General features: G+C 27.3%; 1 protein-coding gene across 4 annotated transcripts; it reads right to left on the reverse strand.

The window, feature by feature from the left end:
* Nucleotides 1–3362: 3362 nt before the first annotated feature.
* Synd (protein kinase C and casein kinase substrate in neurons protein Synd) lies at nt 3363–27859 on the reverse strand. 4 transcript variants are annotated; one of them, XM_035090443.1, is made up of 12 exons: nt 27767–27853; nt 27517–27600; nt 10435–10827; nt 8773–8961; nt 8544–8567; nt 8049–8060; nt 6267–6493; nt 6054–6174; nt 5564–5674; nt 5213–5373; nt 3849–4012; nt 3363–3500 (listed from the first exon to the last, which is right to left on the reverse strand). In XM_035090443.1, the coding sequence occupies exons 3-12, from the start codon at nt 10795–10797 to the stop codon at nt 3388–3390; spliced, it is 1485 nt and encodes a 494-aa protein (XP_034946334.1). In that variant the 5' UTR covers nt 10798–10827; nt 27517–27600; nt 27767–27853; the 3' UTR covers nt 3363–3387. The 4 variants fall into 4 exon arrangements, with proteins under 4 accessions (XP_034946334.1, XP_034946335.1, XP_034946337.1 ...); XM_035090444.1 differs by lacking the exon at nt 8049–8060 and having other exon boundaries at nt 27517–27859; XM_035090446.1 differs by lacking the exon at nt 5564–5674 and having other exon boundaries at nt 27517–27859.
* Between the last annotated feature and the right edge of the window lie 100 nt (nt 27860–27959).

The raw sequence follows: 27959 nt of genomic DNA on the forward strand, positions 1-27959 counted from the left end.
TTGGAGTTTATTATGACAAGTTTTATTTTTCATGATTATTTTAGGATTTTGAAACTTTAAAATCAGGAATATTTAAATTAAAAAAAAAATATATCGGATGGAATGAAAAAAAAATAATAAATTAAAGTGCACAGTTCATAGAATGTATGTTTAATATATACAATAAAAATTGGAAAAAAATTTTAAAGTGATACGTAATAAATGAATTTAATAAATAAAAAGCTTTTTTATTAATATTCTTTTGTTGTTGCCTTCTTATTATAAAATGAACTTTCAAACCATAAAAATTTTCAGATAATTAAGAAGTTTCTGCTATTAATAGTTTTAATGAATGATAATTTGTAACTTCCCAGTGGGAAGTTATAGTAATGGGTCCGATTTTGCGAATCCCGAATTTTGACATATCTTCACGTTTTAAGGTCCCCAGAGTCGAATGCGATCGTTTTCCAGTGGACGTCTGTGTGTGTGTATGGACGTATGTGCGTTCAGAATTATTTTTCGCCTCGATTATCTCGAGAACAAAAAATGATATCGATGTGGGACCAATTGCATTCGAAAATGACCTGAATTTCTCAATTTATAAATTATACCATTTTTTAGACAAAATTTCGAAATCTTTAAAAAAAAAATGAATATTAAGTGATTAGAATACTTGTATGAAAATATAGTGACAATATTTCATCGAAAAAACAAAATTTAAAAAACAAAATCAGCAATAAAAGAATTTTAAACTCGTGTCAGGATTGAGAAAACAACATTAAAGACGCTAGAATAGTCAATAATAATTGTCAATAATATGGAATTGTGTCCATAACAATTGAACATTGTTACTAACAAGTGATTATTGATCATAGTAATATTTAAATAATAAGTTTTAAATTGTTATAAACAATAAAAATAGGGATTCATTCTATATATATATGAGTACTTTTAACGCATAATTTTTTCTTTTACTAAAAAAATGTTACCAACCGTATGACATAAATGAAAACATACTTTTTTCGTGTATAACAATGAAATTTGTTGTAAATAATGAAAAAAAGGATCTATGAGGTATATTCGAATTCTTCTAACGCACAATTTTTTCTTTTACTGAAATAAAGTAACTAACCATATCAAATGAATAAAAACAGACTCATTTCACTTATAACAATTCCATTTGTTATAAAGAATGGAAACGGGTTCTATTCCAATTGTTTTTTCATTTTTTCCACTGGGAAGTTGGTCGTGTGGACCTTTCGGGTCGCACCCAGACCACTGCAGAGCACTGATATTTTAGATAATAATTTGAATAATTGGATCTAAGGAAAAAATTTAAGCATTTATTCAATCGATTATGAAAACAAATTTCAATTGAACTGTCAATAGTATGGCATATCAAATTTATCTATGTCCAAAGCTTTACTTACAGGAAAAATGGGTTTAAAAAAATGTCATTGAATTTAAATTTGTGTCATTTTGATCTTCATGTATCAATTTAATTACCCATGTCACGAAAACAGGATTCTTCGACTTGGTTGAAAATTGCAAGAAATAAACTTGGAGTTGTTAAGAAGTATTATTATTATTAGTTACAACAAAAAATATTCCATTTTATAGCAAAGAGTTGAACAAAAAAAAACTACCCTCAAACATCGTATTTTAAGATTATAATAAAGACTACAGAATATACAGAAAAAAGTGTTGGATAAAATTTAAAGAGCGTTTAATTTTGTACATTAAAAGTCTCAAGACTTAACACCCTATTTTTCCAAAGTTTAGTTAAAAAATTTAATTTTAATTCGACTTTCATATTTTTTTGTACACGGGGAGAATTTTTTCACTAAATGTAAGTGTCGAAAATGACAAGCCCACGTTTAGAAATTTAGAAGTAAAATATTTCTGTTCAACAGTGAATTTTGGGTTGTCGTAAGTAATTCCTTTACAAAGACACCTTTAAAGTCACAAGTTTACTTACATGAACTCAAAATTTATTATTGAATAGAAATATTCTTACTTATAAATTTCGAAACGTGGACTTGTCACTTTTTGCACTGAGATTTAGTTAAAAAATTCTCTCCGTGTACTTTCTTTAATTTATGAGATGATTACAAAAAACCAGATACAAGATTGTTTATTGAAAATTTCACCTTTTGCTTCTCTGTCCTTTTGGGTTATTATTTTTATTATTACTAATTATCCTTAAACAATCCAAGAATGTTTCTTTCAATTTCAACCATGCTAAAAAATTCTCAATACCATCACAATAGCAGAACTACTTTAATAATAATCAAAAATAGATTATTGTGAAATAATAAACTAATTAATTGAATCGACAGTAATAAAACTCTTCACTAGTTTATTTACAACAAAGAAATAAAGAAAAAAATAGACTTTATATTCAATATTTTGAAATTGTTGCCATTTTCGTTTCATTGTCGTACAATTTTCAATACTTCCAACTATTACTTAATACAGTATATATAATATATATAATATTTTTATATATATATATATAACATAATACATAATAATTAATACAATCAATTAACTTCATAAATTGCTACTATTTAAATGCTATTATTTACAATGACACAATTCTATTTATTTTCATATCATTCTCTACATTCTCACTTTTTTGTCCACTCTTTGACACTTGTTCATTCACTTATTTTCAAAATTTATTATTGGAAATCCTTTCTCTCTCTTTCGCTCTTACTTTATCAACATTTTCTCTTGTTAAATTTTTTTTTTTAATTTTATTTACTTTTGAAATAATTAAACAAAATAAATAATTAAAGTTACTTGACCTTTATCTTAAAACTTTAACATTATACATAGCCAACAGAAAATAAAAATAAATGTTTTCATTATAATTAAATCATAGTACGTTTTGAAAATATTTTAGTTTTTATTTTCATTACTTTTTAGACTTATTAATGATGTTTTTTTCTTAAAATAATAAATTGTATTATTTCGAAAGTAAAATAATATATATATATATGTTTTAACTTCAATTGATATTAATTTTTATTAATTATTTAATAAAAATTAAAGTAAATATTCAATCAAGAAGAGATATTTTTACAATATTGAAAAAAATATTGTTTTTAATTTTTAGCATACTTTAAGTATCTCAACATTTCTTAAATTTGTTACTCTTAATAATAATAATAATAATAATAATATATCAATATATTTAATATTATTATTCTTGTTATAGTTATTTTTTATAGTGATTTGGTTTCTGTACTATTCATAAATGCCGTTTCATACCATTCTTTTTCATTTACTTTATAATAATCATCATTACTATTTGTTTATATGATCAATGTTATTATAGTTCATTATTGTTATAATTATTTCTATTATTTTGCGTTTTATTCATCTTGTTTCTTTTTTTTTTTTTTACTGCGATATTACGTCTACATAATTAGCAGGATAGAGACCAACACGACCATCTTTCCTTCCTTTACACCAACCCTGTTCATCTTCGTCTTCCAATTTTTCAAAAATGTCACCTGAAAATTGTTCATAAATATTCTTTTAATAATAATAAGAATAATAATATAAGCTTAGAGGTAAATTAAAAAAAGTTTAAGGTTAGTTTTCACTTTTTCTCAGGGTTGAAAAATTCTTTTTTATAATACAAATAATTTCTTAAATTTATTAATAATACAATAATTTATTATAAATAGAATCTAAAAGATTTCATGAGAAGATAATGTTTTATTTCTCTCTAGCTGGACTGGACTTTTATTAAAAATTCCCTAAACCTTCTGATTTTTACTATGAATTTAAAAGAATTTTGTTGAAATTCTTATGACAACTTTATAGACATAATTATTAAATTTTAAAAGCAATATTACCTTGTTTAAATGTCAATTCATCAGCTTCAGCTCCCTCATAGTCATATAAAGCTCGCACTGGTACTCCAGGTTCTCCAGTGTCTACAAGAGCCTCACCACCATCCTCATCCCAGTCTTCTTCATCAAATGGATTAGTATCTTGTTTAGAATTATTTGTTCCATTCCTACAATCAATTATATTTATTTCAATAATATAATTCATTCAAATGCACATAATTTTTTCCAACAAAAATCACTAATAATTTATAATTCTTTTCGCAATACCTTAATAACAAATTTAGTTAAAAAATGAAAAAAAAAAATATCAGTTCAATTTAATAATGATTATATAATATGTTTTATAGTACTAGTGCAGAAAGTAGTCTGTAAATTTATTATGCCAGCATATTTTAATACACTAGTGCAGAAAATACCCTATAAGTTTATTATGCCAGCATATTTTAATCCACTAGTGCAAAAAATACCTTATAAGTTTATTATGCCAGCATGTTTTAACACACTAGTGCAGATAGTAATTGATAGTTTCATCATTTTATTATATTTTGCATAATAGATTATTTTCTACTTGAACCACCATTGCAGGTCTTACAAGCTCATAATTATAAAATGATCCACCTCTCATCACACATTTACCATTAAAAATTACCCAATTCTTTTTATTTCTTGATAATATCAGTAGCGATAAATTTTTCTTCGTCATACCTGCATGGAAAGTTCACTTTTCCATTGGAGAGGGGTTGAACTTTTCATGCACGTATGACGAAAAATCATATTCAGCCCTAGGGAGGACAATTAGACTAGCTTAAATCACGTGTTTCCAACGTGAGCTAGAATACTTTCCCTCCCTAGGTGTGAAATGTATTGATTTCTACCCTATTGTATTTGCATTTTTCATTGGAAAATACTTATATTATTATTAATTACTTAAGGCTAGGCTTTACTAACCTCAAATCACCTCAAATTTTTCTCATCAAACTGTGCATTTTTTATTAGTTTTTCTCATGTGAAAAATATTTAGGAATATTTAGAAAAGTGGCATACACATTGGAAAAGAAAGATGTTTCGTACTAGTGTAATAATAAACGTGGAATGAATGATTTTTTAGTGAAGGGCTAATGACAAGTGCATCCGCCATAACACCTCGAAATTCACTGAAAAGTTTTTTTTATTTTACCATTATTATTACACTTATACTATCAATCTTCGTTTTCCAATGTGTATACCACTTTTCTACATATTCCTGAATATTTTTTACGTGAAAAAACCAAATAAAAAATGCACAGTTTAACGAGAAAAATTTGAAGTGATTTGAGGTTAGTAAAGCCCAGCCTTGAATCAATAAATAAATAGTAAATGAATCTTACGTTATCGTAGAGTTCCTATTAACAGTATGACTATCGTGATTTTTCTCTGAACTGGGCTGTGATTCTAGAGTATCAGTTTTTCCATTACCATGATTGCTGTCTGTGGAAATCACTCGAGGTGTAGATTTCGCTCTGGATTTATTATTTACCGGTGGGAAATCCTGTCAAAACGAATTATCACATTTTAATATACTTATTGAACCACACATTCTTAACTATTTTAAATATTAGATAATTAGTAAAAAAATATATATATATATAAATGTATTAAAAATTCTCAACATGCTTTTTCTAAAGCTAATTGTCTAGGTTTATTTTTGTAATAAAAATAATATAAATAAAAGACTTTACATGCAAATCTTCACCAACAGGTCGTTGATTGATGAGTGTGATAGATCCAGCCGGCAATGCTTCCTTTGATTTAGTTCCCTTGGTTATATCACGAAACTCTTCGGTATAATCCTGTGTAATAAGCAACAACAACACAATCACATGCATGCATTCCATATATTTTTCTAATAAAAAATACTAAACTAGTTCCAAGGGATTTGAACTATTTCATTAATTTATCAGGGTTTTCTTGCAACAATGAATAATAAATACTTAATAATATTAATTATACAGTAGAGTTTCAATAGTTTCCATCAAAGTAATTCACTAAAAAAGAGATTTATTGAATGTAAAAATGCATCTAAAGTCATAAGCAAACAAATGTTGGTGAAGAAAAATTAAAAAATAGGGGACCATCTTGGTTTTTTTTATACAAATAAAAATGGCTGAAACTCTACTGTATTTGTCAATAAAAAAAAATTATCATCATCATCACTTGTTAGAAAATCACCTCAAACTGTGGCCAATTCATCGCCATATTCACTCCATGATTATTTGACCACCATTTTAAGTCTTTTTCATAATCTGCATTGTTAATTGTGTGATAAAATTCTTCATAAATTTGTGGAAGACTACAAAATAAAATTTATTTATATTTAAAAAAAAACGGTGTTTTTATTGTATAAAAAAACAAAAAAAAATGAGATTATTTTAAAATACTTACACTGGATCCTGTGAAATATTTAAGCATTTGTGGATACCAAATAAAACATCCTTGAAAAATTGAAGCCTTTGTGCCTCCATTTCTTGACATTTCTCATAAACTTGCGTCATATCCTCCATATATTTAGGATTATACTGATTAATCTCTTGTAATGCTGCTTCGTATTTTTCCTTGGCTTTTTGTACCTCTTCTTTAGTCTTTTGCACACGATCTTGCATTTTTTTCACCTAATAATTATCATAAGATTAAAATATGATGGCTTGAGTTATTTTAAAAGCGACAATGAATAACATAAAATAATAATAATTAATACGTAGAAAAATGGGTATAGAACCCACGATAATGCATAATTAATTAAGATTAGCAGCATAAAAAGGTTAGAAGTTGAAGTTAAAATACAACTTTTATAAAATGTTACCATAACCTGTTTTTACTTGAGTGGGATTTTTTTTTGACAGTTGTAACTCAAATTGAAAAAAAGGCGATTTGTTGAAGTATTTAGATTTTAATTGCAAACAAATAATAGATTTGGGGGAAATAGGAATTTTTGAGTAGCTAAAGGCCTTCTCATAAATAGGTAAAATAAAAATAAGGCTCTAGAGACAGAGTGAAAAATTAGGAATGCACATGCGCAGAACCAAGTGGCTTTTATTATCATGCTTGTGCGCATGCGCACTCGCAATTTTTAGCTAAATATCTATTTTTATCCTTATCTTATTTATAAATAAGATATACAATTATAATTGTATATAAGAGCTTTGGAAGATTAAATTTTAACAGAATATTGAAAGCAGTAGATTTAAATTTTAAAAAAGTAGAAATCTTTCGAACAAAGTACTGACTTTTAGTAACTAAAGGCTTGAAATTTGAAGAATCATATATTATTAAAAATTTGGAAGTTCGAACTTCCGAAAAAATAGGAATTTCGTATAAAAATTTCAATTTTCTATAGATAGGGATTTTTTGATCTCTGAAGTTTCAGATTTAGAAAAGAAATTTGTTGATGTATGAAATTTTGTATTTGAAAAAAGACATTATAAACCTTCATACGATTAGGCAGATAAAGCTAAGAATAAGAATACGCATGCGTATTCTTATCCTTAGCTTTAAAGTCGAAACACTTAAAGAGTAAAATTGGAGGTTATACAGACATTATTTCGACGCATGCGCGCAAATTATTTATGTGCTGGTTTACAACTTAAAATAATTAATTTCTCGTATTAAATAATTATCTATATAATAACTTCTGATTAATAATTGCTTAAAATAACTTGAAATAATATATAATAAATATAAAAAACATAACTTGAAATAAATAATTTCCCATATAACCTCAAATTTTACTCTTTCAGTGTCTTGGTTATATCTTCCCAATTGTAGGAAGGCCTTATACACTACGCGACATAAATGGTGTCTTAATTTGGTATAGAAGGGTATAGGGAATCGTATGTATAACCTTAAAAAAAAACTAACAAAATCGAACACCATTTATGTCGCGTAGTGTAGTTTAGTAATGTTTAACATTAAGAAAAAGAGATGTTTTAAGGCAGTAACGATTAAATTTTAGAAAATAATAGTATTTTTGTTTTTAATAAGTAGTTACAATTAAAAAAAAAAAACAAAGATATTCTGACAGATTGATGGTTTAAATTTAAAAAAAAGAAGTAGGAAATATTTGTTAAGTAAAGATTGGCAATCCTAGGGATTTTTAGGTAACACTAAAAATAAATTGACAGGTTTGAAAATATCTAGAATTAAAATGCTCTAGGTAGTTTTGCTTACCAATTGAGCTTTCTTCATTGTAGTAATAATGATTATGAAAGAAATGTAATAAAAAAAAAAAAAAAGAAACAGGAAAAAGACATATTAATAACATGCGTCATGCTTATTATTAATACATACAAGCGTAACGTCGGATATCTTATTTTTCTTAAGATTTTTAAAGAATCTTCGGATCCATGCAGAGCATCCAAATATTGTCATCTAGAACGCGTTAATTTGTGTTTGTTTTTGTTCTACTTATCTTACCAAGTTTACAACCAATTAAATTGGAATGAAATTGACTTTTATATATAATTATTCAACAAATAAACTAATTTAGAAGACTATTTCAAAATTATCCTTTAAACATGCTTTCCTAATTTACAACAAAATTTAAATAATTACAATAGATTTTAATTTATTTATAAAAGCTAAATTTAGTTTTAAGTTTTTAATAATTTTTCAACATTAAATCGTGCATATAATTAGTTAAATTTGTTTAATAAGTAAACGTACGTTATCAGAACCTCGAGCTGCTTGCTGTAAATAAATTTTGCTGAATTTATCTTCATACAATCAAAAGTTAGTTCGAAATGATTTTTTTTTTTTCTTTTTACGATGATGAATATCTCTTGTCTATTTATAAAAGTATTATAAAAGAAAGACCATTACCAAGACTATTTTATTCAGATCAAAAAGCACAAACACTAGAGATAAAAGATTAAAAAAAAAAAACAATCAATACCTGATCAGGCGAAAGTGAACTATCTGCTGATGCATTGCGTTCTTGATTAGCAGCCGTTCGTTCTGTTTTACAGCTATTATGATAGTCTGTTTTAGCTTTTTCCACTTTTTGTAATAATTTTGACCACGGTTTTTGTGCTTTTTTGAATGCATCCTCCATTTCTTTTCGCTCTTTCAAGGTCATCATAGACTAAAATAATAAATTTATTAAAATTGATTTAACATTTTTACTTCATTTCACATTTATAACATAATTTATTTATTAAACAGTGACATAATTTTAATTTATGGAATATTGAATTAGAATTTATTCATTAATTTTAATGCGCATGCGCAGAATACAGTAAAATAAATAATTTTGTTCTTCCCATGTAGATACATGGTACCAATATAGAAAAGTAAAATTCTCATAATCACGATGGAAGAAATTTATGTCTTTTTTTTTTTAAAAATGTAATCTAATCAATAATAATACAGGATAACCTCTCTATAGCAATATTTGTTAGCTAAAAATAACTCTAGATTTTAATGTTTTTCCATCATTTTTGTTTTTATGATTACGAATTACACATCAAAAGTGCCCTCTAGCTCCTTCAAGGTGAATTATGTTTCTCACTAGATTGCATGTCCTTTTAAAATATGAAATATTTCATGTTTGAATCTTGCAATAGAGAGGTTCATTTTATTGCTGGATTTTTTTAAGTATTCATAAGGAAAATTAAATTCCAACACTTATTTCAATAGGGCATGTGTTTGACAAATAAATAGTACTTGCTCTAAGATATTTTAAGGACGACAATGAGACGAGGTTAAACCACGTGGTTTGAGCTAATCTACTTTTTCTCCCTAGATGTGAAATGTACTATTTGTCACATTGTCACAAAAATTTTGATTTTATTCTCAGTTTAGAGGTTAGTAAAGTGAGACGTTCTGCCTTGTAGAGACAACATGCGTGGGAGCATGCGCACAAACAAATTTTGTCATTCTATGTAAGGAAGAAACGTCGGACTTTACTACCTCTGAACAGGGAGTAAAATCGAACTTTTCATGGGGGTATAACAAAAAAAGTATTTTGACCATTAAAAATGTTTTACTGTTCTGTTTTTTATATTATGTTTCATTTTATATATTTTTTTAATGTTATTACTTTAACTTTTTGGCGAATTAAAAATTATTTTTTCAAACTACTAAATTCATATTATTATATATATTAACATCGACATAACGTCACTAAGGTGTCTAAGTATACATAAGTTATGTATGTTAAAAACTGATATTTGTACGATTTCGTTTGTTAAAAATTACTGAAAGCTAACATTTAAATGTATTTCACTAAATAAAATAACTTAGCAGAAATTATAATATATTATTAAATATCTGACATCAAAAGAATATTTGGACTTTGTATTTCATTTATTTGTCTAAATAATCTTATTATCTTTGTCAAATACTTCTAAATTGTTGAAGATTTTAAGGCATTTAATTATTTTCACAAAAAATAATATTAAAAGTAATAATTCTAATTTTTGTCTCTAAAATTGTGTGAAATTTAAACTATGAAATGATTGAATTATCTACATAATACCAAATTTTCATCAAAATCTAATAATATTACAGAATGTCCTAAAACTTGTCAAGTTAACAAATAGTTTTATAAAAATACCTTATGATATGTATCTTTTTGCCATGTTTTGACTTGTTGGATAATATCATTACATAAATTCTCTTTGACTCTCAAATGGAGATCACATAACCGATCTGCTTCAACTAATGATCCTTTCCATGCTGCTTCAGTAGTACCATACTCTGGACCTTTTTCTATTTTTTCATTCCATGATTTTGACCACGCTTTCAATGCTTTAGCATAATTTTTTTCAATTTCCGATCGCTCTTGAACTAGAGCAATCAAATTATCACACAATTTATGGCCGTCTTCAATCCTTTTGGTCGTTCGTTTGTAGTTGCCTGGTTCCCAAAATGAATCTGACGTTGCTATCAGCATGTTGTCTTCACTGTGATGTGACATCTTAATCCTAAAATGAGAACCACCTTTCTCCTGTAATGATAGAAAATAAATAAATGTCAATAAGTCATGTTCATACGATTCTGTTTAATGTATAAATAGTATCAAGTTTTAATTATATTTTATTGTCAGATAACTCAATTAGATTCAGCATTATTGGCTTATTACATTACACTAAGACAACGTATTGATTGGCCTCATTCCGTCCATGCCACTCGCAAATTCAATTCCTTCAACAATTTAATTAAATAAGTTAACGATTTCTTAAATTTTTTGATTGATATTCATTAATATTAGATTTAAAGTTAGGCTTTACTAACCTCAAATCACCTCAAATTTTTTTCATCAAACTGTGCATTTTTTATTAGTTTTTCTCATGTGAAAAATATTTAGGAATATTTAGAAAAGTGGCATACACATTGGAAAAGAAAGATGTTTCGTACTAGTGTAATAATAAACGTGGAATGAATAATTTTTTAGTGAAGGGCTAATGACAAGTGCATCCGCCATAACACCTCGAAATTCACTGAAAAGTTTTTTATTTTACCATTATTATTACACTTATACTATCAATCTTCGTTTTCCAATGTGTATACCACTTTTCTACATATTCCTGAATATTTTTTACGTGAAAAAACCAAATAAAAAATGCACAGTTTAACGAGAAAAATTTGAAGTGATTTGAGGTTAGTAAAGCCCAGCTTTAAGGTAGTACTAGCACATAGAAGCGGATTTTATGGAGGCTTGGAGGGGGCCCTATTGAATTTATATAAAACGAATGATAATTTATTGAATTATTGATTAAAGTATTTACTGGATAAATTACAAAAATTTTTTGTTAATTATTACTATAAATTTGATAATTAATTTTAAAGGTGACTTTCATATTGGCCATATTGTAAACGTGAAATGCATGATTTTATAGTTTTCAATTAATAATTTCTTCATTAAATATTCAACAGCTGCAATTTTTTTTGTGAAATATCTATTCGAAAACGTTCCCGAATTAATGATCTCGTTTTTCGTAAATATTTGCAGTACGGAAGATTGGAAAATTGAACGATAAAGTCGAAAGTACTATCTCTCTCTTTCTCACTCTCATTTACGTCAATGTCTGAAATTGTATTTTTAAATACGATTTTTTCATCAAAATGCCCCATGACTGAGCTTTTTTTTGCTTGTAACTTGTTCGTGACAATCTTAAGAACATCATATTTCAACATTAAATTTATTTGCAGACTTTAGCCAAGTGCTAGAACTACCTTAAGTACAAAATGAATGGAAAATTGATTTTTTGACATTTTTTTATCTTTATCATCAAACTTTTCCTATTATTTTCTACTGTTTATGACACATAATTGATTGATATAATTAAATAAATTTTCATCTCTCATCAAATCTTCATCTGTGCTTGAATCAATGTATGCCACAATCCAGAGAGCTATAACTCCTTCAAAATTGTTCTATCAATTGACAAAGCTAGATATCATGATGGTTAATTCATAGATCAACAAAGCCATTCCAAGTACTGTTCTATCAAGGTAAATATATTTAAATAAAAAGATTTTTCTTACAATATTATGCCTATTAATGCTTCCTAAGGAAGTAAGCATAAAAGAAAGCCTATATACAAAATTTATTCTTTATCTCCAACTCCATCAACAACCCAAATGACCTATTTAGCTTTAATACCACTTGTATTCTTTTCTACATGTAAAACTACTCAAAAGCTATTTCAGGGTCATAGAGTAGCTTTGAAAGGCAGGATGCATTTAATGTGAATGACGCGGAAAGCTCCACTGAATGTGACAATTAGGGCAGCTTGGATATTAGTAACCTTGACTACTTCCTCTTAATTCCTTCATGAGCCTCTTAACATTTACATTTTCACGGCTACATGATGAACATTATCAACTATCATCATTCCATTCATTTCACATTTTATCTCTTCAATCATTTATTTATTTATTTATTATCCAAAATTTTATCATCATTTACTGGTTCACCGATGAATTCACTAATTCATGTCAATAATCTTGTTTTTCATGTCCAGTTTTACCAATTATTGATGAAAATAATGAAGAATTCAGACTTGACGGAGAATAAGAGGTCAACTTTCTTGAATATTTTGTGTTTTAAGTGAGCTAATATGCTTTTAGTTGAAGTAAATAATGAAGACAAATAGATTATTATTATTTTTAAATGATGATGAAATAATGTTGTCTATTTTGCTGATTATTGTTATTACAGATAAGAGAGAGAGAGAGAAAAAAAAATATTATTACAAATAAATTTAAATCCAAAGCTATTTTATGAGCCGTGCAAATGGCATTCGTTCTCCTTTACTCCTTTTACTACCTCTGTCTCTCCCCATATAACTTCTTCAGGGCACATTGACCCAAGCTAACGTAGCAGTTCAGCCGGAAGTACTGTCTCGAGAGTCTTCCCGCCAACAAAACCAACTAATTTTATGTTTTAATTGTTAACATGAACAAGTACTACTCTTTAAAACAATCAATAGATAAATTTTATGATTCATAAACTTTTCTTGGTCAAGATGATCATTTTGATGGATACCTCAAGCTATTGTTGAAAAGAAAAACGAGTTAACTGTAATCTAGATATTTAAATTAACGAGAATTTGATCACTCTGTTAGAGAAGATCCTCTCCCCTTGTATGAGCTCTACTCGTCATGTCCATGAGTCCATAACGAATCTTAGCTTGGATAATTAACGTTAATTATGTGCACGTAACACAACCTAGGGTTACTGGCAAGCATCACATTAAAACAAAAACACTATTGAATATGGTATTATGATCGTGTTATATTTATTACTTAATGAGTTTTATTTATTTTAATTCACTTTTATTATACGTTGGAAAATATCCTTTTCTGGTCAATCATTATTGTTATTGATTTATTTACTGAATTCCAGAGAAAAGATCGTAATTAGTTTTTGTTCCTTGCCAATAATAATGTAGGTAATAAACCCAACTAGAAGAAGCTGTTGAAAAGACATCTTTTGGATGTAGATAAAAAGATGTCTGAATGAATGAATGAATATATATTTATTAGCAAACATATGCAACAATATGACTTTCAATTTACGTATAATCATTATAAATTCAAACTTTAGTTTAATTCTAAGTATAAACTTCCCAGTTTACGATAAACAATTATAATTCTTTGTTCTCTATTGCTGTTAATTAGCAACCACTCTATGATCTCTAATTGTACTATCAAGTTTATTGTATAACAGAAATACTATCTCATAACCTTATAGTTGTCTTATTGACATCCAAAAAAATGTCTATTTCTGTGTAAAACTTTTTTCAAATGATGTCTGAAATAATTACCAAAAGAAAGCTAGAAAATACTCTAGACATGTTTTAGACATCATTTAATTTATCTAAAAATTAATCTCCATCGATATCTTTTTAATGAATTTTTGAAAAACTAATTGTTATTTTCAAAAAAAAAACATCATATAGGCATAAAAAAGTTTTTTTTTCGACTTGGGATAGGATAAATTTTATGTGAAATCGATTTATAGGGAATTTAGTGAAGTTGGTATTAGTTTTTAAGGAAATGTCAAGGCTGAGCTTTATTTCAGTTTCCCCCTAGAAAATCCCAAAGAGTCGGGAAATAACTAATTTATCAGCCAATTTGTAACTATATCCACTGATTTTAGTATCAAAATAAAGCCTACTTCATATAGAATGCCGCTGGTAAAAATTTTATTTTCTTAATTTATATTTTAATTAAATTTAATTAGGAAAAAAATTGTCATCGAATTATTATTAGATTTTTCATGCTTCATGGCCGTCAAGAGAAAATAATTCATTATTTTTTTTTTACAAATTTTTCGCTGGAAAAAATTATCTGCCGACATCCTTGCCACCTTCTATATTATAAATAAAATCATTTTACATAATAAAACGCAGTAATTAGGATGTATTTCGTCATATCATTTTTCAGGTGCTTTCTGCTACAGCTAATAGGGCAAAAATTTTAAGTAAAGCCCAGCTTTAATAATATATTCAAATCCTAATTATTTTCGTCTCTAGAATTTTTAAACTTGTATTTTGCTCCACATATTTTTCATCACACTAAAATAAGGTTGATTTTGAATGAATTCGTTGTCAATATTACAAGTTTATCGGGAATTAAGTGTACTTAGTATCAGTACCGAGAAAATTTTTTTTAATTCATCCAAAAATTAAAACTCACATTTGGAGATGAGCTTTTTGAATTTAAAGCATTCCAATTTCGTTATTACATTTTTAAGATATGATGCCACATAATATGTATGTGTGTGTGTGGGTGAGTGACAATTTTTTCGAGACGATAACTTACGAACTAAGGTAAAGTGTCCTATTGCCGACCTAGTGCCTAAAGCCGACCATTCAATTTATTCGTAAATATTTAATTAAAAATAATAAAAAACGTACATTAATTATATAATTATCATTTCTTGCCCTAAAAATCCTGATAATTATTTTTTTTATATTTAAAAAAAAATACTCAAATTGTTAAAAGCCAATTTCTACAGATTCAATCGTCGAAATTCTTAGAATGGACCTTTAAAAGAAAATGTAATAATTTTATATATAATTTATTAATACTTGATGCTATGAATATTTTGGGTTCATTTACTATTAAGTCACTGAGGAAGAATTTACAATTCGAAACTAATAATTTGTTCAGTTGAAAATTAGTAAAATATTGTGGTCGGAAATAGGCATCATTAAAATCATGATTTTTCCTTATAACGACCAATTATAATAGAAATAATCGTTTCGTTCTTACGGTATTAGAAGTGAAATTACATCAATATTATTTGAAAAAAAAATTCATCGAAATTAGCACAACCATTTTCATAATGTCGTCAAAAAATTGAATAAAAAGTTTTTTTTCAAAATTCCTTAGACATCATTATCATAGAATGTGATTGATGATAATTGATGTGAATGATTTAAAATGATAATTTGTTAATAATAATTAATAATTATTATCTAAATTGATGAAAAAATTGTTAACATCAAGCTCTAGGATCTCCACTTATTACTTTTCCCGCCAATTTCAAATTTTTAATTATCCTCAATTTTATTCCTTACGTCTATTTCACTTGAGAATAAAGTAATTAAAAAAAATTAATTGTTTATAAACACAATGTGGAATTAAAAAGCATGTTACATCATAATTAATGTGTCATTTTCTCCACGAAAATAAATTCTATTATAAGCTAAATTTTTTATAAAAATAAATTTACACTCACAATGTTATAATAGAACAAGCTTTATCTGCTTTATTTTAACATTAAAATATGAAAAATACTAAAAACAACATAACAACAAAAATAATAAATGTAAATTTGAAAGCCCTAGAGGCATTCAATTCGTACAACCCCTAGACGTCTTTTGTATACTAGAGAGATTCGAAGAAAAATAACCTTGACTTGAAGATCGATAATTTAAGCCAACTTCTTGAATATTCTAGGTAAAGTAGACTTAAAATATTTAATATTTTGAGTACTTCATTCATTTATGCAACAGATATTTTCGAAACCATTCAATAATCAATACAAATAATGGTAAAAAAGTAACTAAAAAAAAATTCCCTAGAAAAATAATTCAAACAAAAAAAGATAATTTGTTTTTTAAAAGATCACATGACCTATTGATTCATCAAATATTGATATAATCTCAATAAATTTATCATTTTTTAATTCAAAATTGTTCACATTTAATCCATTAGATTAATTGACAGTTGAGAGTCTTACGAGATATTGACCAAACTATAAGACAATTGTGTATACAGTTTGATAAGACAACCATTTGTAGAAGCTAAAACACATCACAAATGGAATTGAATTTGTCTCTTATCAATTTATCGGCGCCTACCAGATATCATTCTAGTACAAGAGACACAGGGGACCGCTTAAAATGGCTGGTTGGTTGCGTAACATATAGGTAGGTCATCATCACGTGGAATATATACTTGCAATGCCCCTTACTAGTCAGCAAGGTCAGGTTGCTGTAATGTATAGTAATAACAATAATTGATGACTTAAGAGACAAATATAGAGGAATTGCGTTATCAGTTAGACTTCTGAGAAAAACTATTATATTGTAATTTAATTAAATTTACGATAAAACTCCAAGCTCTTTTGAATAATCAGTTAGATTTTTCACCACAGATTATGATATTTGTATGGATTTATTGTTAATAGAATTCTCATTGACGACTTTAAGTACATAATTAACTTGTCTAGTTTTGCAAGTATTGTGAATAAGCATGGATGAAGAAATACTGATGGATATGGAGAATTGTGGAATTGAAATTTAGACTTTGCTTGATGACATTTTGCTCATAAATGATTTCTAGATATTTACCAGGTTATAAAAAAAAAGAAGGTAAGATAATTTTTATGACTTTTTTCTTCTAGAAAATGAATTTAATTTTTTATTGATAAAAATAACCAGTTTTATTGTAGGAAATTTCACTTCATGCCAACATCTACACTCTTGGAATTTAAAGTAGCATTTTTTCTTCATAGAATTCACTGTAAAAGTGTTACATAATTGAAGAGAGTAGAAATTCAAGTTAGTTTTTATAAAAAAGAATAATTTTCCAATTCAAATCTTGATTATTTTACCAGTTATTATTTTTCTGCCATTAAAACTTGAATCAATATCCACTTTTACCCTTCATTTTTGTCAGTAATTGATAAAATACTCTAATTGAAATCAAATGTTAATTTCATTTCTGTTATATAAATTAAAAACAACTTTAGAAACCTAAATAAAACTACAGTATAACATTCTTCACAATTAATTCTGAAATAATTCCTTGAACTTTGATGGTTTAAATAAAACCAACTTATTTCAACTATACAAACTTTTGTTACATCAAACATCTAACAACAAATTGGATTATTAGCACATGCTTCTATAAAAGTCACGTGATTTATTATTGAAACTACGTTATCATTCAAGTGGATAGTTATATCCCTCTTTTATTTCATTACAGACCCTCTTTATATCAACCTTTTAGCCCTCTGATTTCTGAACTCCAGACCCTAGTATGAGCAAAGTATATCTAGTTTTTTCTTTATTTTCACCCTTTATTACTGTTGAAGTTTATAACAAAATTCAGTCATTACTTTAGTTTATAATACATCACAATAAGTATTCTCACAGTTATATATATGACATCTAAGTGTTTTAATAATGATGGAATTACGTCTTAGACTAAGTTTATATTACTCTCATAAATCTTTATATTATTATTTTTTTGGAGATAACATTTAGGACTGTTTTAAAAGATTATTATGTAGCCTAATAAGTACTAGTGAAGTTAGTTCATGAGAGTTTTTCAGTCTGTTGGGACATACTTTTTGAATCTTGTTTTAACTCAATGAAGGAAGTTAAAATATAATGTAAAATTAGTTTATTTATTCATAGAAATAAATATCCTTAGACTAATTTTTCCAACAATTACACACATAATTATTGAGTATAATTAAACAAATCTGCAACTTTTATCACTAATTCATCACAATATCTGTCAATACTCATACATCATAGTTAAATTAATTTTAGTCATGTAAGGTAAAATAACTATTCTCCACTAAATGTCTACGTACTCAGAACTTAAGCTAATTATTGTATCATTTAATGAACTTGACAGCATATTATGGCATTTATTTATCAATGATTTATGCTGACTGATGAACAAGATATCTTTTAGTTGCTAGTCTTTTTTAGATATTTCAGATCCAAGTTTTCAATATTTATTTGATAATAGCGATCAAACTGTACAGTCAAAATATTTAAAATTTGGCCAGTTGTATTATAACATATCACTACATCATATACCAGGTTTTCATATAGATAGTAATAACTGTTCTATTTTTATTTTCGAAGATCTATTTTTTTGGTGATTTGACGTCGACCTTACAATGTATAAGAGACTATGAAACATCAAATTCAAAGCTTAATGTCTTTGGTTCTAGATGATCGAAAAAAATAGCTGCTAATAAATTATGTTAGATTCAAAGAAACTCTTCTATCAGTGTAGAAAAGACTTTTTTGCTGATACAGAGTAGTTGTACTTGATTAATCAAGGGTCTATTAATTTAGTTAATTAATTAATTACATAAAAATCATCTTGCAATATTTGTCACTGTGTTTTCTGTAGGGGGGTAGAGGGTGAAGAGGAACGCGGAGGTAAAATGATAACTAATTTATTCTAATTATTTTTATAAATATTTATTAATAATAATAATATTTATATACAGTACGTAATACTTAATTTATATTTAATATTTATTTTGATAATTACTTTTATAGATATTTATTTTGGAACTTAAGTTCCAAAAACGATTATTGTGTTTTTTGTTTATCAATTTTTCAATTTATTAATGCATTAAAAATGATTATTATTTTTTAATATATTGATTAATTTGTTGATTTACGTTTTTTCTTCGTGTTCCACTTTACCCCACCTCTCCCTACTAATCACTCTTTAATAAATAATGCAATGCAATCTAAGAATAAATGCTGCCTTGTAGTGAGTTTTATGAACTTCATAAGTATTAATTACTAACAATCAATAATAAACATGAATGATCTGTTTTTTAAATAACGTAGTGGCACCGATTATCGACTAACTACCTAAATTCCGATCACTTTATTATTTAACAATTATCTGTGTAGAAAAAAATTGTATTTTTATTATAAAAATCTATAGATTGATTGCTGAACTTGTTGTTAGTCAAAAAGAAAAGTAATTCATTGTTTTTAATAATAAAAAAAAAATTCTTAATCAAGTTGAAAAATAGATCTTTCTTTATTCAATTGTTGAAATTATTAAAATCAATGCTTGAAACAAATAAAATTTACGTATAATTTTATCTAATTTCATTAATTTTTTTCAATTACTTACGTTTTTCTTAACATTAATAGTCTTACGATCTTTACACATGTCCCTATTTTTTATAATAAAAAATTAAAAAATATTGTGGGATCGTAGAATTCATAATGTATAAACTTAAACTTGAACTTCTAAAGAAACCACGAAAGAAGGACAGAATTGAAGGAAAAAAAAAATTGAAATCTTTTAATCTAAAATTCAAACTATATTAAAATGATCTAGAAGTTTCTAGAGGTTTTTAAATCTTAAATACTGAAGTTTCTCAAAAATTGTACGAATATGAGTAAATTAAAAATTTATCAATAATACTTTGCCAACAGCTTAATTCCATCCTATATCATGTATTAATGGTTGGAATAAATGCATTCCTTATTATTGAATACTAAAAATTTTTAATGTGTTAAAATTATGAAACTTCAATCCATATTTATTGTCAATACTGTGTTTTCAATCTTTTTTTGTTTATTGGAAAAGACGAGTACTCCTTCTTTGTGATGGCTTTATGAACCTAACAATTGTTAATAAATAAATACAGTAGAACTTCTATAAGTTTGAAGCTCTAGGATCAAGCATTCTGAAAATTAGAACTTATAGGGTGCCCTCTCCATTCAATGCTGAGTGAGACAGAAATAGCTATTTGTCTCACTCCTTCTCTATTGCGCGCTTCTTACTCACAGCTTTTGAATCAGCTGATAGCTTCTCGCCGCAAATCTGTTTTAATGAGATTTCATAATTATTTTTCCAGGACCTTAACCATCCATTGCTAGCGGTAAAAGTATCATCTTCATTTAATTGTGCACTGAATTTTAATGCCTTGGCCAGAAATAGGTATTCCTGAAGCACGTGCTGTTTTGAACCATAACCACACAGCTTTGTTAATTTTATTAAATCGTTGTTTACCAAAACGTTTATTAGGCTTATGAATACTAGAGTCTTGCTGTATAAGAATATCTTTTTTCTTTTTCCATAGCCGAACAGTAGTGTGATTAACATCAAGTTCTTTAGCAATATCATCAACTGATATGCCTTGTTCTAACTCTTTCAAAGCATTTATTTTCACATTGACAGGCAGTTCTGTTAGTTTTTTTATCAAGTTCTTATTTAATGAGTTTTTATTCATTGTTATCAAATTTTCAATACATTTATCATAATAACAGAAATGATAATAATATTTAAATACTGAATACCAATCAAAACTTGACAATTAAGGTTATACTCTATTTCTAACCACAAATACTCTATTCTCTTTTACCAACGGTTGCGCATGCTCAGTGCAGTGCGCCGTAGAGTCGACGCAATATACAAATCACTAGGAGTAGAAGAAGCCACTTCTCCTACAATGTAGGGGAAGTCGATGCTCTACTAGGCACCTTACTGCTTCAGTTCCTATTGTTTTTTGTGCTCAAAAATTAATAATTTTCAAAAAATCAAAATAATTTATTGAGGAATTAATAAACTCAAAAATTACTATAGATAATTTATATTACTTAACAATTATCTCTTGCTTATGGCCTCCTGGCAGGCAAGTTAGATGAAATATCTGAAAGTTATGAGCAGCTTCAAAAGCCTAATAGCCTTTAAAATAACACTTGTTAACAATAGTATAAGGAAAATATTTTTATTATGTTTATAAAGCTTCCTTTGACATAGCGAAATAACCTTTATAAACTCTACTGTATTTTGTTTAATAAACATATTCATCAAAAAAAAAAGTAGGGGAAGTCGAACTTGAGGATGTATGACTCTTTTATGAATTTCATTTTTAAAGCTTTAATTTGAGATATGTAATACAGTAAATAATACTTTATTGGTTTTCATTAAAAAAAATATACCGTTTCTGATATATTTTATGAAACAATTGAACTTAATGGTCTCATTAAACTACGTGTTATTTGTACCGGAAGTATGTGAAATTGGAAGCAAATGACAAAATTTGCTATGTTTCATCCATTTTAATGGAAAAAAATATACTTCAAGAAAATTTGAACGTTCTTTTATTTATTTATGCATCAAAAATAGGCGTTACTGAGTTTATTTTTCTAAAATTAGATAAAAACTTTGGCAAAATGGAATAATGGGTGGTCCGACATGTTGAATGCGATGTTGACAATAGTCATATGGAAACTTTTATTTATAATAAATAATTATAAATCAGTACAGATTAAATTATTACTAATTAATCGTTATTTAAAATTTAAAAAAAGAATTTAGGTACACATAATTTAAAGAACAAACCTATTTAAAAATTTTTTAGATGCACTGCGGGGTTTGACTAGACATACATCCTTTAAAGTATTCAAATTTATAAGAGTTCTACTGTAATACTTTGTATTAATTATTAAAAACTATTTTATGAAATTGAAAATAAAATTTCTAAAAATCTCATTTCTTTTATTTATGTTAAATAAATACTTCTATCAGTGCACACTAGTCAAGTATAATTAAATTGATTTTCAACCTCCATTACATATTCATCATCAACATCATCATCATCTATACCACATTTATTTAATAACGTTAATATCACTTTTTCTTTCAACTACGACTCATCCTAAACTTTAACCTCTGTAGTTTCTGCTTCACTCATTGAAAAACTCTTCATTATCCTTGATAGCTTCTTAAAAAATTCAAAAACATTATACCCAGTCTAAGCCTATTATTGTCGATAATAATATTGCCTTATAAGCAATATAAAAACAAGTATTTATGAAAGAAAAATATTCTTTACCTTAGTATATTAATGTTGAGGTCGACAGAATACAAATGGCATGAAGTAAGTGCCAGGTGCATATAAGTATTTAAAACTCGCTAAGCCATTCATTCAAGCGTAGTAGGTGTTGCACTCATGTTATACTTTCAATAAATTCCAATCTGATTTCCTTTGTTTCAAGGACATTTTGTTGTGGCAACAATCATTGTCGCATTTATTTACACTGATTATCAGATGTTTTATTTAACCAAAAAAAGAATTCCGTATGATGACACATTTTATTTTTATCGATTCACAAACGTTCCTGATGGCTTACGTGTTCGAAAACAAATGCAATCATTACGTAATCATCCAAGATTGAATACTCAATAAGTCAATTTAGGGGACACGTGTGATTCTTATGGAATAGTCTGGTCACATTGTGTGTCATTTAGCCAATAATTACTAAACTTTTGCTAACTTTTTTATTCCCCTAGTACTTTCAAATACTTAGGGATTGATTTAACGACTAAATAGTTTTATTTATGGCATTAAAATCGTGAAGAAATGTTTTATTTTTTTTTTCCACATACACATTCTAATGAGCTAGTCTATCCTTTCAATAAATGTATTTCATTCAGTCATTTATTATTTATATTTATCATGTTTGTGTGCAAAAGAGAAAAGTATTAGAACTTTGATACAATACTGAAAGGGGCTTCTTATGGCAAAGTTTCTTTATGCCAACCTACTAACTACATCCAACCTTTATGTTTAATAGTGCATTTGATAGTTTTATTTTATAAAAATACAAAAATTATTCAATATTATGTAAATTTAAAAATTGCTTTTTTTAGATCCAATTAAGTAAAAAAAAATTAGAAATGTAATGAAAGACTTGACAAATTTTATAGAGTTTGCTATAATGCATGTTTCTTTTTTTTATCTCAAAAAGTAATGACAATTAATCAATGTCAAGTTGGTTTACATATTTGGCATGAATGTAGCTTCCGATTAAAAAAAAACTTCAAAAAGTTCATTTATTGATGAGGTACGATCAATTGTTTAAAAAACAGTGCTATTTTTGACATAAACAATTAAATATCTCGAAAACCATTAGTCGTAGAGAGTTGAGACTGGTCTCATTGTTTTTCTCGTGAAAATCTCAAAAAATTATACGCATTATGTCTCGATCTCCGATGCGTATTTTTCAAGATATTTAATACAAAAAAAAAGCTATTTTTTTATAAACAAAAAAGCACATTTTGCCATGTGGTCACAAATTCATACTGATGTCTGCCGTCACTAAAAACAACCTAATGAACAAAATCGGTTAATGTTTAACGGACTTTCATTTTGAAAACCATATTGACTGGACTATAGTATTTGAACGAAAAAAAAACTTAGTAATAATGGAGTAATGCAAGAAAATCAATTAATAATTTTATCGAAATTGATTCTCTGGCACTTGAAACATAAATGCTTCACGATGTTTGTTTAATCATAAAAGTTTAAGGGTGATAGCTTCTTCCTACAATACCGGTCATGATAAATTTCAATTTTTAATTTACTGCCAAAAAAAGATAATTACTAATAATTATAATCGTCACTCAAAAAAATGCAAAAAGTTTATGTTGTATTGAGAAGCTTGGATTGAAAAAAATCAAAATATTACGTTTAATTATAAATAAACACTTGAAATATATCTGTGTAAATATATTTTGCTGAATACAATTTATAGATGTAATCTAAAACTTCTGTTTACTGTCAAAAAAAATTAATAAGGGGTAATCACTCTGCTGTCATTTTCATTTTATCATACGATAAGAATCATGAGCTTATGCATTAATGATTTTTAAAATATCGATAAATATTTTTGTTATTTTTATTTCATCAAACTTACTGCATACACTGATGGAATTATTTTTCAGCAATATTTACATCAAATGGTTTTCATGTATAGCCATCAGGTACTTCAAGTAGTCAACCAACTCCAGTAGCATAAAGTGTACATTTTCGTGAAAGTCAACCAATGATGCCTTTCCTGACTAACTTATACTTTATTTCTCTGAAGTCTAATAGGTATTTTCAGACCCCAATAATTTTTTTTTTGTTCATTTTAAGTTTAAATAGTCGATTTATTTAGTCCACTTAGTTAGCAGATAAAGAACATCCGTAAATAGTAATTTGAAGAAGCGATGAATCGCGACACTCAATTCAATTCGGACATCCTGAGTATTCATACTATGAGTGGGAGCCATCAGTGATCCTAGATCTCACAGTTGTAACCCAGTTACAAACTTTCCTCGCTCCACCTGCTATCGAGTGTATCATCCAACCGTTAAGACCACATACTCTTCAATTTGGCATTTGGCACAGATAAATTTTTCACACATCTCCATTTGCTTTCCCATCAACTTCTTAGGCTCACTTTTGATCAATATTGACACACAAAATTGATTCAAGACTCCTTCATATTGATGAGAAGAAATAGGCCAAATGTCTGATAATGAACTGGTCCTTGACATGTCTCACCAATTAATACCAAGTGGTCGAAATTGTGCTATTCGTTGATTGGATGTAGGAAAGCTGAAGAATGTCAGATGCATCGACATATCTTGGACATGACACTGGAAAGAGTCACGAGTGAAATGCGGCCTTGAATCTTCTCATGAGAACATTGACCGTACCACTGAAAAGTCCAAGTCTGGAACCGGACTGTCGAGAAATTCAATGGTGGTATCAAGTTAAATGGAATCCCAGAGACAATACAACACGAGAAATACACCAAACCATTTCTCCCTTGTTATATTCTGTAACGGCAAATCTAGAATGTGCTCGTGGGAACAAAAGAAAATTGCATTTCATAAGAACATTCAAGATATTACCATAAAGAAAAAAGTAAAACACTATTATTTAGATAAACTCTTGATTAAAATCTACTAACAATGTTTCACTGTGGTTATGTTATTATGAAAATATTATTTTCAACAAGACAAACTGTCTAGGAATATATATTTTTTTTTTTTCATTCACAAGTAATATTGCCAAGCTGTGAATGGGCCTTAGAGGTACCTATTAGCAACTTTGTGATATTTTTTATTGATAATCTTTGACGATTATCAACTAATTGATATTTGAAATAGTCCATATCTATTACTGCCAATGAAAACTTCAATAGTTATATGTAGGGAATTTTAGGGGATTTTTTTTTTTTTTTATTTCATTAAAATAACAGGAAAACGACTCAGCTGATTCAGACAAAATTTTTATCGGATTTAATTGATATTAATACACTTCAAATGGTGAAAGAATGATGTAATTATTTTCATTTGTTCGCAAGTTATCATCTAGGAAAAATTCTTCACACACACACATGGGTAATAGCACGATTCACATTTTAAAAATAATTTTGATGAGCTTAAGTATTTTGAACCAAAAAAAAACTAAATTAAAACTCGGGATTTCAATTTCTAGATCAATTTCAAAAAATTCCCTAGATAAACCGATGAGTTACTTTCGGCTGGGAATAAGTTCATTGAAATCAGCGTATTTTTCTCTATAAAATGAACTCGGTCTTGACTTGTACCACGAAATTTTTTATTAACCCTGTTTTCTGCTGCACATTGACTGAACTAAAACCCAAATTAGCTCATCAAGGGAAAAAAAGTGCTCTAAGTTTAATCTCTCTATTTGATAAAGCAAAGACTCTTCGGAATATAAGCAAAAAAAAAATCATTATGATTGTACATATGTAACTTTTTCAAAAACTCTAATCTCGGTATTTATACTACCGTTTATCATTTCTAATTTGATATCACTTTTTTTTTTCTTACTACCAATATAATTTTTTCACTAGCTCTATACAACTATAACTAATTAAAAAAAAAATAAATAAAAAAAACTAGTGATTTTGAAACGAATTTTAGTAGGTTAATTATTTATTTCCAATAAAAAATCGATAGACGGCGCCGTAATTTCACATCTATCATCATCACGTAGATAAAGCATCAAAATTAAATTGCGTGCGCACATGAAGACAAATATGCGCCATATGAGGGAGTAGTGAATAAGAAGATACAATAATTTAAAACAGCGAAAATACAGAATACGTGTAATGGAATGTGATAGCTGGCGTTGAAACATCGTAAGTAAGTGTAGAGAGAGAGTTTTAACTTGGACACTCGCCAATTTGTACCACATCCAACTTACGATCAGACCAATGCCCGGAAGATTGAGCTCCAAAGTGTTATACATATATATATGTATACACATATATACATACAAATGTATTTCCTCGAACCGTTTCCAACGATATGCCATCGATTAATAATTAATTACGTGGAAGACGATCTTCAATATCTCTCATTAAATCTAATTAATGGATTGACAGTTTCCATCAGGTTTATAATTGATTTACTATACTTTCTGATCAATATTTTGAATATAAATAAATTATTTAATTGCATTTTAAATTCTATGAATATAGTCTTGTTATTGCTTATTTATAAGACAACTTCAAGATTATCATTAAAAATCAGGAGAAAAATTCATTAAAAACAAGTTAGAAAAACTTGTTTATCAAGAACTTTTCATTACTTTCTTTGATAAGTCGATAAATTTTTTCATAATGTCATTGATAACCTGACAAATTAGCAACAAATAATTATTATTATTTCACTGATTGAAAAAAAAAGGGAATAATCGAAATGACTCACTTTCGCTTGGAAACCTGTTAAAAAATAACGTGGAGACGTTTTGAGAAGTAGTTTTCTCTTCCGGAAGAAGAAGAAACACTTGTTTAATTACCAACAAATAAATGAAGATGTTAAAAAATAAATAAATACAATTTTATTGGAAATAGTATAAATAAAAATATGTCGGTGTGTTTATTTTCCTGCACATTCCATCGATTACATTTTTGAGGTTCGGTAAAAGAATGAAATAAATTATAGCCAATTACCTGCAACATGTAGTGACGTATTCGAAATATTTTTGTTATAAGTAAACATAGTAAACAAGTATGGATTATTTTATGATCTCTAGATTTAATGGCTTTTACTGATATGATATGATAATATGTTTTGAACTTACCCAAAGTAATAATATCGTCTTTATTTGCCGCTAAAGTTATCCACTATTGAGTTAATTCGTAGTAAATTGAGAAACACTAACCAACTAAACACAAAAAATTAAGGACACAAAAAGATATTTTTTTAATCCAAGGCACGTGTGTGATGTGGAATATTTCTATCTACACTATTCACCCACATAAATCATATAAAATAACACCTCAATCACTGTTAAAGATACCCAATAATCACGCTATTTATAGTAAACTTACTTGATAATGAATTTTTAACACACGTAGCCCATTACTATACACGACATAAGCAGACACAAACGTTCATTTGGCTGCTCTATAACCGACTACTGCTGTCTTACTCTAAAATTCTTAATGGGCGTGGTTTATTTCACGAAGATGGACGAATCACTACGATAAATAACGACCTCAAACTGTTTGTTTTTTTAAATTC

The sequence above is a fragment of the Chelonus insularis genome, unplaced genomic scaffold, assembly GCF_013357705.1.
Source record: "Chelonus insularis isolate UGA/USDA-ARS -01 unplaced genomic scaffold, ASM1335770v1 contig_77_pilon, whole genome shotgun sequence".
Lineage (NCBI taxonomy): Eukaryota > Metazoa > Arthropoda > Insecta > Hymenoptera > Braconidae > Chelonus > Chelonus insularis.

Bases quoted from the DNA above. Each gene is read 5' to 3' on its own strand.
- Synd (XM_035090443.1), bottom strand. From the start codon at position 10,797: ATGTCACATCACAGTGAAGACAACATGCTGATAGCAACGTCAGATTCA. The intron at 8,962-10,434 runs GTATTTTTATAA...TTATTATTTTAG, and splicing joins AAAAAGATACATATCATAAG to TCTATGATGACCTTGAAAGA. The intron at 8,568-8,772 runs GTATTGATTGTT...ATTTATTTACAG, and splicing joins GTTCACTTTCGCCTGATCAG to CAAGCAGCTCGAGGTTCTGA.